This window comes from Urocitellus parryii, chromosome 13, assembly GCF_045843805.1.
Source record: "Urocitellus parryii isolate mUroPar1 chromosome 13, mUroPar1.hap1, whole genome shotgun sequence".
Classification (NCBI taxonomy): Eukaryota; Metazoa; Chordata; class Mammalia; order Rodentia; family Sciuridae; genus Urocitellus; species Urocitellus parryii.
In genome coordinates this window covers 23,339,017-23,352,044 of record NC_135543.1, presented here as the reverse complement: position 1 = coordinate 23,352,044, position 13,028 = coordinate 23,339,017, and the positions used below count along the sequence as shown (strand labels likewise).

Below are 13,028 nucleotides of genomic sequence, written 5' to 3'. Positions count from 1 at the left end.
CGCCCAGCAGGGCAGCAAGGATTACTCAGGGCTAGCAGGAGAGAGAGAGCGAGCACGCCGGGGAGTAGCCTTTTATTAGGGAACCAGAGATTCAGGGGAGAATTCCATCCAATGAAGGTTGAGGGGGGGCTGCACTCCAAGGTCAGGGTCAGCGATTGGGTCCCCAGGGTCAGTGGTCAGGCACACCCCCACACGGATGGGCTCTCTCATCAGGACAGGGCCGGGAAAAACTTCGACTTATGCCAAAGTGCCTCAGACCCTCAACGGGAGGCACCCGATCACGTGTGAGAATGGCTCCCAACAAGGGGGACTCTGTCTTTCAGGGTTATCTGTCAGAGGGGTTGGTGACGAAGTGGTACCGCTCTCCACGACTGCTCCTGTCCCCCAACAACTACACAAAAGCCATCGACATGTGGGCGGCCGGCTGCATCCTGGCCGAGATGCTCACGGGGAGAATGCTCTTTGCTGGTAAGTTGCTAACTGCCATCTGCTGCTCTTCTAATGTCTTTCATTAAAAAGGGAAACTGAGTGCAAACACTTGCTTATCCCAAAACATGCTCCCTTTCTGCTGCAACGACTTCTTAGGCTTTTATGGCACTTCTTGGAGGCACCCTATTATAATTCCAGGCAACACTGTAAAGAGTAAAATTAGCCTCTTGAGCACAGAACCTTGGCAGTTGAGAAACCATTTTACTGTGGTCTGAATGTGTGAGTCCCCCTAATATCCTATGTGGAAATCCTGTCTTAATCTCCCGCCGTGATGTGGTGGCATTAAGAGGTGGGACTTTAGGGAGGCAAAGCCCTCATGAATGGGATTAGTGCCTTTCTAAAAGGGACCCCAGAGATGTCCCTCTGCCTTCTATCATATAAGGATGCAGCAAGAGGGCACCATCCAAGAGAGGTTCACCCAGGATGATTAGGACATAAACCTCCACATGGACTTATTTCATCAGCTTCTCCCAGAGACGGTCCCTGTCCCCCAGCTCCCAGGAGGCAAGGGAAGCCGAGATTGATTAAACACCCACTCCAAGTGGGAGCCTCCATGCTGTCAGATTGGTCAGTCCATGTGTGGGGACTCCTCCTCATTCCACAAAGGAAGGAAATCAGAGAAGGTGAGGGCCGGGTCTGCCTCTGGGCATCTGCCACCAAAGCCCCTGCTTTCTGCCCATCGTGCAGCTTACTGGACTCCACTGGCTGCCTCCAACATGACACCATTGATCCCTGGCAGGAACAGACAACTGAGGGGCTACTTCTCTACCCTCTCACCATGTTGTTGAACAAGTGACCCCAAGCACCAGGCTGCAATCCCTGGTCTGTGTGTCACAGAGGAGCAGGTTGGGTTCTATGAGCAAGAACCAGGATCCTCTGTCTGCAGCTTGACCTTGTGGTCCCTTGGCAAGTAGTCTGGAGTGTTCATTTGAAAAAGGGACCCATAAAGGCCTCCCAGTGTCCCTGAACTGGCCTTCCAAGAATGAGCCCATTTCAGGGAGAGGCCAAAGGGCCCCTTGGGGTGGACCCTGAGGCTGCAGACAATTGCTCAGCATGCAGCCACAGTATTTGAACGTGCTTAGTACCACACAGGGCATCCTGAGGGACATGAGAAAATCCCTACTGTAGACCACCAGCTTCCGGAAGATGGGGATTTCCATAGTAACCTGTGGGCAGGGGAGGCCCTCTATAGGTGCTGGTCAACGAGGCTTCTTGAGAAAGGAGAGGCAAGACTGAGGACTGAATCCAGCAGAGCTGAGTGGAAAGGCCACTCGGGCTAAAAAAGAAAAAATGGAAGTGAGAACAGTCTAGGGTCAGAAGAGGACAGCAGGGAGACAGCCCTGACCAGCACCAGCAATGGAGCACAGATGCCCTCAGTGGTCGCCTGGAAGATGAGCTGAGTTGCTGAGACACACAGACTGAAGCTCCTGATGGACCAGAACTCTCTTGCTCATTCCAGCATGGCCACAGGACAAAGCACTCGACACACACTTAAGAATGAACACTTGGTTCCATCCTGTCCTGCCTCACTGCTCCCACAGAACCGGAGTAACTCGTTGGCCTCCCTGTGCCCAAGGAGCAGAGATGGTGCGCTCATGGAGCATTCCAAACTCAGTCGACTGTTCCTGATGTTCTTCCTCTTGAGTATTTTCTGGGTGGAATCCTCCTAATCAGAAACTACATTAATACTGTTTCCTTCCCCAGCCTGGTAGGAAGTGTGCAAGAGGAGGAACACTTGAGAAGCCAGGGCCAGGCTGCTGTCATCATTAGCACTGGCCAGCTCAGTGTACATCAGACTGGCCGCTCCAGGCACAGAATCACAGGGGACTGGCTGGGGCCTGGGGGACTACCAAATTCAACCAATTCTTTCTATATTAACAAAACCAAGATGGCAAACAACCTGCAACAGTCACAGAGGAAGTTAGTGGCAACGTGAAAACAAGAACCCAGGTGCCCTAACGCCCAGCCCAGTGCCATCCCACAGCCCTGTGTTCTCCCTCCCAGGCCAGCCAGAGCCTCTGCGGGGCTTCTACACATGCAGCCACGTCTAACCATCTGGTGTTTGCCTCCCCAGGGGCTCACGAGCTGGAGCAGATGCAGCTCATCCTGGAGACCATCCCTGTGATCCGGGAAGAAGACAAGGAGGAGCTGCTCAGGGTGATGCCCGCCTTTGTCAACAGCACCTGGGAGGTGAAGCGGCCCCTGCGCAAGTTACTCCCCGAAGTGAACAGTGAAGGTACCTGCACCTGACCCCAGGCCCGCACCCCAAGGGGCAGAGTACTGGCTTCACCCTGAGGGCTGGGTGTAGACGGGTCTCCCAGAGAGCAGAGTACAGTCCTGGGTATGGGGTCAAGGTTCCCTTGGCAGTGGGCATTGGCCTTCAATACGGGTTGAGAATCCCTAGTCTGAAAACCCAAAATCCATCGTGTTGGTGCCCCAAAAGTTTCAGATTGTGGAGCATTTCTGATTTCTGATTTTCAAATTAGGGATTTTCAACTGGTAACTTCTATGCAGATATTCTAAAATCGGAACAAATCTGCAGTCTGAAGCTCTACTGCTCCAAGCATTTCAGACAAGAGCTGCGCGTCCTGTTCTTCCAGGTCGTGGGCTACCACCCCTGGAGCTCAGCCCTAGCTGCCTTGGGGCATTTATTAGTGGCCTCCGTGTTCCACCCTGATTTTGCTTCCTGTTCCCTCTCATCATTCTTGTTTGCCTTCTTGCCTCTCTTCCTGTGTCCCCCTTACCTTTTTCCCATGGAAGGCAGATTGTGGTGAAGAGAACAGGAGGGCCAGACCCAGGTTCAGTCCTCAGTTCTCAAGTGACTGACTGTGTGGCTTTGGGCAAATTGCTCCCTGTGCTGCACATTTGAGGCCCCACAGAACTGGGACGAAGCCAAAGATCAACCTGGCTGTACTCTCAGAGACTCACAGGTCTCCGTCTAGGTGACAGGATCCCTCAGCTGCCCAAAAGGCCATCAATGACAGATGCAGGATAAAAGAGACAGGCCCAAGGCCAAACCAAGGGTGCCCAATTTTGAGCTCTAATTAAAACAAGTAAATATACCAAAAGGGACAAAACTGATAAAGACAGTTGGCATACAGAACAGGTAAAAAGGGTGCTCTGGATGAGGCAGGGGGAGAGGCTCAGGGTCCTACGATCTTGCCTCTCAACCTCTAGAGGTGCTCCTAGAAATCCTTCCAGAATACGTAGTCTGAGGAGCCTAGCTTGGAATAACTGGGCCAGAGGAAGGTGACAGATTGTACGCAAGCTTCATTATATAAGAAATGCCTTAAAAACATTGGGGGAGGTTAATTTCAGCTTGGCTTTGCCAAGGACCAAGCTGTCAGTACATGGCATACCAGGTTTCCCTGGGTGGCCACCTGCAGCCAAAGCCAAGACTTCTGCAGGAGGGTCAGGCTTAAAGTGGGGTACATCACTGTTGCCACACCCCCTTGGCCCAGGCCCTGCTGCCATCGCTCACTGCAGGAGGGGCTGGGAAAGGCAAGCAGAACTTGCTTGTTCAGGGGGACCAGTGAAGGCAGAGCTGGGCCCAGGGCTGAAAGTTAAAGGGGACAGATTCAGGTCCAATGGAAGGAAGAGTTTTCTACTATCTTGGGATTTCCAGAAGTGTCTGGGCAGCAACTGGAAGATGAGCTGTCAGGGAGAGGGAAGAGAAGAATTTCATCCCAGAGAGTAGAGCAGCCTTGGGGGCCAGCACTTTCCAGCTCCAGGGTTCACTTGTCTTTCTCAGTGAGGATGACAATGGCAATGCTGCTACCAGTGTTAAGAGCTTGAATTCTCTATTGTCTTGTCAAAAGGTCCAGGGCCCCAAGAGAGGGGCCAGAGGCCCAAGGAGGGAAAGACTTGCCCAGCCCTGCTGCTGGGCCCTGCCCTGCCTAACCCTTCCAGTCCTAAGAATGTATTAGGTGGATCCTATTCCAGATCTGCAGCCCCAGACCCAGAAGCCCCCTCTAGTACCAGGAAGCGATCAGTTACTGCTGCTTACCTCATCTCTCTGCCAATGAGTGCACAGTGACTCTCTGTCCTCCTGGGAGGCTAGTCACCTTCTGAATGTATTCATTGATGACCTTTTCTGCAAAGAGATCCAGGGCAGGCATGAGGGCAGGTTAATGGAACGGGCTGAAGCCCACCCTGGATCCCTTGGAGGGACTGACAGCTCAGGCTTTGAGCTCAGCTCCATTTTCCCCTCAGAACAGGAGTGGCCAAGTCATGGTTTCAGCTGATCCTGCAGAGACTCCAGCACTGAGGAGGACTACAAACCTCTAAGACAGGCCTTGCCCTGAGATGACCAGGGCAGAGCTCACAGGACAGAGTGGCCACTGCCCCTCTCAGCATGACAGCTGTGCCTATGTGCAGGACTGCACCCTGACACCCCGTGGGCTGGGGCACTCTGGCCACACTGTCATACCGGTTGGCAAACAACCACTACCCAAGGCCTCTGAGTGTCCTGTTGATAGGTTCCCACAGCCTAGAACTCCCCTTGATCAGCCACTGAAGGGTCACTGCCTGGCCCAGAGGGGAGCTGCAGCCTGGTTGTTCAATATTTTGAACATCAATCAAGCCACCTACCTACCTTTGTTCCTCAAACTTCCAGGGGCCAAATATGGTGCAAAGAGCCCTGGCCTTAGAGGAGGCCCTGGCCCTCCTTCCCCTCCACATTCTTCTTTTTTAGGGGGACCGGGGGGGGGGGGTGCTGGGGATTGCACTCAGGGACACTCAACCACTGAGCCACATCCCTATCCTTATTTTGTATTTTATTTAGAGACAGGGTCTCACTGAATTGCTTAGCACCTCACTTTGCTGAAGACGGCTTTGAACTTGTGATCCTCCTGCATCAGCCTCCCGAGCCACTGGGATTACAGGCGTGTGCCACCGTGCCCGGCACATTCCCCTTTCTTGCTAAGGCTCCCCACCCCCTGCAGCACCTCCGCCCTCCCCCCAGCAGCCCTCAGCCCGGAAGGGGTGGGTGTGACTACCCCAGTTTCCCTGCCCCTCAAGGGCCACTTGTGAGGTGTGTCCCACACTCTCTCCAGGTGAATCCCAGTGGCACTGAGCCCCTGGTGACCCAGGAGTGACTGCTCAGCAGCATACCTTATCCTGGATGCTCTCCCACGGCCCCAACCTGTGCTTCCTGGAATCCCCCACAGAGCAACTGCCAGGCCCCCATCCCTGGCTCTGAGAAGCCAGTGCAGGACAGGCTAGCCACCTCATCACTCTGGTTCTCTTCATTCATATACAAAGTCGCATGCTGAGGGGTCTCCTTCTCAGCTTGGCAGGGGCAATGTGTGACTTTTGTGTCCTGCTTTGCTCCCCACAGCCATCGACTTTCTAGAGAAGATCCTGACCTTTAACCCCATGGATCGCCTAACGGCTGAGATGGGGCTGCAGCACCCTTACATGAGCCCGTACTCCTGTCCTGAGGACGAACCCATCTCCCAACACCCCTTCCGCATTGAGGATGAGATTGATGACATCGTGCTGATGGCTGCCAATCAGAGTCAGCTCTCCAACTGGGACAGGTGGGTTCCGGAGGCTTCTTGCCCTGTTGTCTAGAGCCATGTTCCCCTGTCCTCTTATTTCCATTTTGTCTCTCATCCTCTATGACCTTTTCCCCTGTCTCTGGCCCATCGTGTGCTTCCCCCGGCCCACCGCCTGCCTTTCTCTTGTCCCCAGACACTCCTAGTTAATGACCAGAGGTGTGCTGCCTGTGTAGGTCCGGGGATGCTTTTGTGCAACACGGCCACCCTGAGCTCCTTAGCACCCTGAGTCTACTGAATGTGGGTTCAGTATGCACAGTGGACCCTGAGTGAGTACTCGCTGGAGGATCTCACTCCTTGCAGGCTGGGAGTTCACCCTTGAGAAGCCAAAGGGAACAGTAAAAGAAGTACACGAAGAAGTACAAGAAGTACACAAGACAACTCAGAATTTACAACTGCAGACATTGCTCATGTTTTCTGTCATCTACACCCCCTGAGAGTGCCATTAAAGGAGGCTGCATTGCCCGTAAGGAAGCCTCAGCTCAGAGAGGTTGGGACTGGTGTTCTGTCACACAAGTCATATGTGTGGGGCCTCCCCAGTCTGCCTCCCTGTCAGTGTACTGCAAAGCAATCATAGAACTCTTTCCTACTAAACTGGGCTTGGCCTCAGGATCCTTCACAAGTATCCCCTGAAGCCACTACCAATGAATCAGGGTTGGGTAGAAGATAACATTTCTAAACAATTTCTGCCTGGGCACATAATGATCTCATAGATCCTTCCCTGTTCTGACGTTCTTAGATCAGACAGCCACACGCTCGGGCTTTGCCATCTGCTCACTCCAGGAGGCGGGGCCCATAGCTGCTCAGTTTAGAAACAGCAGTGGAGGCTCAACAGCTCGGGTTCCGAGGGGACCTAACTGGGAGTCCCGCTGCCATGGGAATGTGACAGCTAGTTATATAAGTGACAGATGAGCAATTCCTCCTTTTTAGTCATTTGACAGATGATGGGTTTCAGAATAAGGAGGCACAGAGGGAGGGCCAGGCCAATGCTGCTATTCTGGGACAGGTCTGCTGGTTTGTTGTTGTTGTCAATTGTTGTTTTCAAGTGTTGCCAGAAAATAGAGATTAATGAAGGTTCTCTCATCTGCCACCCCCAAGCTGGGCCTGCCCTGGACTATGTTCCCTGCAGCCCCTCCCCTCCACTCCACAGAATTTGAGGGCATAAACAGTGGCTTGTAAAGACTCATGCTACTTGTAAGGTGGCTATGGCCAGGGCCAAAGTCAGAGAAAACTGTAGCAGGGATCCTAGGCCACTGTCCATCATCTGACCAACACTAAACTGGGTACACCTATGCTCCCAAACTTCCCCATCACACTTGCATGAAGGAAAAGGATGGCAAAGGTTGTGACAAGTGCCTTGCTCCAGGCCTGCTCCTGTGAGCACTGCTTCACCTCTTGGCTTGCTAGTTTCCTCTCCTGTAAAGCAGCGGTGACACTAAGTCTGAAGGGTTGCTGTGAAGACTAGAGATAATGGATGTTTGGTACTTGGTGTGTAGCAGCCAAAGGCCGGGTCTTCGTATGCTCTTCCTTCTAGAGATCTCTGTAATTCCGAGACCACTCAAGGGAGGAGGCAGTTCCAAGATCTAGGAGTGATTACTGCCCTATGTGTCAGGGGGAGGAGAGCAGTAGTAAGTCCTTCCCACGCCTCTCTAACCACTCTCCGTGAACTGCGGCTGCCTGGCCTGCCCCTTCACACATTCACCCTTCTTGTCCTTGGCTTATCTAATTGTCCTTTGTGAGTACCAAGATAAACTGCTCAGGAAGCAGCTGGCCAGGGGCTGCTGCCTCCTGGGTGCTTCCTGACTCCCCTCACCCCACCCTGGCTCTGTACAGAGCACCTGACCAAAGGAGGGAGAGCTGACACCTGTCTGCTTGCACGTCTGCCCTTGGTTTGCTCTCGGCCATTCCATGGCTGCAGCACAGTTGGCAGAGGGCAGAATTCTAAGGACCATTTTGGCCTCTCCTGATAGTGTGGTGATCTTTCCGTAGGTCACATCTGCTCTAGTCAATGCACGAGCTGCAAGGCCCCCATCCAGATCCACAATGCCAGGGGCTCTCAGCCCTATGTCTTGGACACCCCTGTAAAATTTCAGAAAGTTTTACAAACTTGCTGAAGCAGGACCCACCCACCCTAGAGCTACTGGATCAATGAGGCAGGCCTGATACCGTATTAATTCCCCTATTTGATTCTGATGTGAGCAAGGACTCATTAAGTCCTTGCTATTCAAAGTGTGATCTAAGAAGCAGCAGCAGCAGCAACAAGAGGACGCCTGTCAGAAATGCAGAATCCCAGGCCCCACCTTGGAGCCGTTGAACCAAAGCCTACATTTAAATAAGATCCCCAGGTGATTTGTATGCATATTAAAGTTTGAAGATTGCCATTAAAAAATAAAATAAAATTATGGTATTAGCCAGTAAGTGGATGGAAATGGATAACATCATTCTAAGTGAAATCCATACTCAGAAACTCAAAGGTCAAATGTTTTCTCTCATAGGCAGAAGCTAGAGTAAAAGAAGGGAAACAGGGAGGGAAGGATAGGATAATATAAAGAACCAACCAAATAGAAATTAATAAACAAGCCAGTGGGAGTCAAGTAGAGGAAGGAGAATGGGAGAGGGGAGGAGGGGAGAGAAAAGGGGAGGGATCATGAACTGAAATTGATTTCCATGCATGTATAACCATAAAGCTCTAATAAAAAAGAAAAAAGTGTGAGGGTCATTATTTAGGAGGATCCATTAGAAAGTTCCATGAGGACAGGGATTTGATTTGTTTACAGCAGTATCCAGTAATGTCTGGAGCCAGTAAGTGGATGGAAATGGATAATATCATTAAATAAGCCATATTCAGAAACAGCATCTATAGTGGGAGCTCAAGAATATTGGTAGGGCTGTGAATGAATTCAAGGTTAAGTTGAACAACCATTCCCCCTAGCTGAGCCCTTCTAGACCCTTCTGTACCTGCGCCACCACCTTCCCACCAGGGGGATGCGAGGGCCCGGCAGGAGGGTCTGGGGGCGGAGCGGATGGAAAGCAGGCTTGCAAATGGCAGGCAGGGATTAGGTTCCCTCCCGGAAGCCATCCCGCCTGGGTGTCCCATCACCGCTTTGTGTGCACCCTTGCAGGTACCCGGTGAGTCTGTCCTCAGATCTGGAGTGGCGGCCCGATCGACGCCAGGACTCCAGCGAGGTGCAGCGCGACCCGCGCGCTGGGTCGGCGCCGCTGGCAGAGGACGTGCAGGTGGACCCGCGCAAGGACTCCCAGAGCAGTTCCGAGCGCTTCCTGGAGCAGTCTCACTCGTCCATGGAGCGCGCCTTCGAGACGGACTACGGGCGTTCCTGCGACTACAAGGTGGGGTCGCCGTCCTACCTGGACAAGCTGCTGTGGCGCGACAACAAGCCGCACCACTACTCGGAGCCCAAGCTCATCCTGGACCTGTCACACTGGAAGCAAGCAGCCGGCGCGCCCCCTATGGCCGGGGTGGCAGCGGACGCGGTGGCACACGAGGACGAGCCCGCCAGCCTCTTCCTGGAGATCGCGCAGTGGGTCAAGAGCACGCAGGGCGGCCTGGATCGCGCCAGCCCGCCCCCAGACGGACCAGAGCGCCGCCTGTCCTCCACTCCCCCGGAGAGCCAGACCCCGGTAGACCGGGGCGCCAGCCCTCAGTTTGACCTGGACGTGTTTATCTCCCGCGCCCTGAAGCTCTGCACCAAGCCCGAGGATCTGCCTGACAATAAATTGGGCGATCTCAACGGCGCATGCATCTCTGAGCACCCAGGAGACCTTGTGCAGACCGAGGCCTTCTCCAAAGAAAGGTGGTGAGGCCAGAGCGGAAGATCTAGGCCTCAGCCACTGGAGAGGGAGGCCACCCCAGAGAAGCCGGCATGGCAGGAGGCCACCTCCCTGGCACCTCTGCCACCCTTTCCGCCCCTCTCTGCTGCCTTGGAGTCAGCAGAACACATGAAGGATCCGAGGAGCGAGAGGAATGTCTATTTCTTAAACTGCCTTAATAACTAGCCTTTAACCTCTGGGAGAGGGTTGATCAGGAGCCTGGCTGAGAGGGAGGCCTGGTTTTAGAAGTGGTGGAGGCAGGGAAGAAGCACCTCTTAGACAGGAGTCTGCAGTCCCTACATGGGTGGTAGGGTGCAGAGGCAGCTTGCAGACTTAGTTTTGAAGCCATCTGGTCCACCTAGCCTCAACCAATAACTGAGGACAACACTTAGGCCCAGAGAAGCAAAATTACTTGCTTAGGACCACAGGCCTCCTCAGTCTTAGGGTGAGCCTTGAATCCCAGTCTCCTGGCCCCCAGGTCAGTGTCTGTCCACAATATCATGTCTTCCTCTTCTGGGATCACTCTGACTTTTTGGTAAGAAAACTTAGTCCAAGATGTTTCTTCCCAGTCCATCACCATCTGACCCATGCAATGTTCTTTCTTTCAGAACATTGTTTCTTGTATACTGAAATTTGAAATGGAACTAGTTCTTTCTCCTAGTCGCCAAGCATTTTTTTTTTTTTTTCTGGCTCTCCAAGTAGTTAAATGTTCTCATCTGCCACCCTGCTGCATTTGCCTCCTCCCTGCATGGTCTGAAATCTTTGTTTCAGATTAGAGCAGTTTGAGGCCTGACTCAGTCACTCTCCCAGGCCTGTGCATCTGCCTCCTCCAGCAGCCCTATGCACTTTCCTGACATGCGCAAAGACACAGCCCTCATTCCCCAATGGATGTCGTACACGGGTGAGTTTGAAGAAAGCAATTCCAAGAATCCCTCCAATCCACCCCACAGTCCCCCACCACCCCTGCCCACATACACACAGCCCCTCTCCAGCCTACCTCGGGACCAAATGTTCTTGGCACAAATTGCTCCTTTGGAGGAAAGCAGTGAGGTGCCTGCCATAGATCAGAGGGTTTAGGATGGAAGGTTCACATGGGACCTGTCATCCTTCATTAACATTGTCTTGATTGTGATCATCCATTTAGCTTTGGCTAAGAGAAAGCCCTGAAGAAGTGCACTGGAGGGCTAGCAACCTTGGAGCAAGGAGCCCAGAAAGGTACGAAGATGTATAAGGAAGGGTGCCAACTTCAAGGGCCCTCAGGGGTATGTATCAGCATGGATGGAGACCCCACAATAAAGAAAGGGACTCAACACTGCCATGCCCTCATACCTCCTCTTAGCCTAAGATGGACCACACAGGCCCTCTACAGAAGCATGTGGTGGGGACAGTTACCCCAGTCCGGTCCCTGGAATACTCTACCATTTCTACCACTGGTGTCCATCTCTTCCCTTCCCCACAATACCCCAAAGATACCTACAGGAAGACTAGTCAGTCTGTAGGGAGAGGATCCCCCAGTGTTGGGCCTGGACTGTGTTCCCCCTCCCTTCACAGCACCTTAAATCTAATCAGCAAACTATGATTTGTGAATTAAAACTTGCAACACATTAGAAAATTATATTTAAAAATAAAATTAATCACACTGATGAGTTTGATGAGTTTTTAAATGGAAAAAATGTAAATATGAAGTATTTAGGTTTTGCTTTTTTTTTTTTCTTTTAAGAAAAGAAAATGTACACCTCTCCTCATGTGCCATTTTGTTCTCAGAGGGCGGCTTTACTTTTTGGGAAAAGGAATAAGCTGCTGACCTTGACCAGGAGTTCATATATAATTATTATTACAGAGGAATTGTTATAACTACTCATATTTTAAGAAAATCTGTTAAACATTATTGAACTTGATCAGAATGGGCCAAATAAAGTTTTACTGGAACACAGATTCATCATGTGTGATTACATTCATTTATGTCTTATCTGCCTGGTCTTTGACAGTGATTGATTCACTTGGGGCTAGCTAACTTCTCCCTGCATCATGAAGTTCCGTCTTTTGAAGGGTTGAAGATGCGGGATCTGGGAGAGGAGAATCTACACAAACTGGTAACCAGGAAGTGATTTCAGAACCCTATGGTGATGCATGGCATCCATGCTGTGGGTTTCTAGGCACATCTTGGAGTCAATGCCAAACCTTCTGATGAGGGCTGGTCCTTTCCTCTAGGCATAAAAGGTGCAAAAACCATAAGATGTGAGAGAACCAGCTGCCCAGAAACACCTGCCTGAGCCACACCTCACAGGTGCCTAAGATACCACCCATCTGAAGTTGCTCCCTCTATAATACTTATGTCAAAACATTTGCTCTAACTTCATTCATTATTAATATGTATAGACAATAGAGTTAAAGAATTTTGGTTTTGTTCTTTGTAACTTCCCTGAAAGGCCTTTTGGTTAAAACACTCCTATTGAAATGTATCTGAGCCAAGAACAGTTTGTTCAAATCCTCTTCAAAGCATCAACTGAGAGTATTCCCACTTTATCCACTGTTTCAATTTCTGAGTTACCCACAGTCGACTGCAGTCTGAAAATATTACATAAAAAATTCCAGAAATAATTCACTAGTTTAACATTTCACGCCATGATGACATTTCATGAAGTCCTGCCTGGGACAGGAATCGTTCCTTTGTCCCATGTATCCACTCTGTATATACTACCCACTCATTAGTCACTTAGTTGTCATCTCAGTTATCAAATCAACTGTCAATGTATCCAGTGCTTATAAACAGGGCTGGATACTATCCATAGTTTCAGGTATCCACTGGGGCATCTTTAAAGGCATCCCCCCTTGGATAAAGGGAGACCACTGTAACTATCTGCTAGTGGAGAAGAGTAAAGATAGAGGCCCAGGATCTACTTCCGGAATGTTCATTTTTCAAACATGGAAACTTCCAGGAAAAGTCTCCAAAAGTACAAGAAGGACCTCAGTCTTAAGCTCATCCTGATAAAAGGAAGAAAAGTTCAGACATTTCAGATAAAACAAAACAAATGGTAATATCACTTTAAACAGTTCTGAAAATCTATTTCTATATTAAACACCTTAACAAAGCAAGAAATTTTAGAGAACTTTGAACTTGTGATGAGAATCAAAGGAAAGAATATGCCAAGG

At 51.0% G+C, this 13,028-nt stretch overlaps 1 protein-coding gene across 1 annotated transcript in view; it reads left to right on the top strand.

Annotated features, from left to right (window-relative positions):
- The window catches only part of Mapk4 (mitogen-activated protein kinase 4), a 51,775-nt gene extending 41,323 nt beyond the window's left edge, over window positions 1-10,452 (top strand). Inside the window, exons 2-5 of the mRNA XM_026393784.2 lie at window positions 324-468; window positions 2,564-2,725; window positions 5,828-6,029; window positions 9,170-10,452. Coding sequence (XP_026249569.1) covers window positions 324-468; window positions 2,564-2,725; window positions 5,828-6,029; window positions 9,170-9,866 — 1,206 coding nt within the window. The 3' untranslated portion in view covers window positions 9,867-10,452. The remainder of the gene's footprint in view (window positions 1-323; window positions 469-2,563; window positions 2,726-5,827; window positions 6,030-9,169) is intronic.
- Window positions 10,453-13,028: the final 2,576 nt, after the last annotated feature.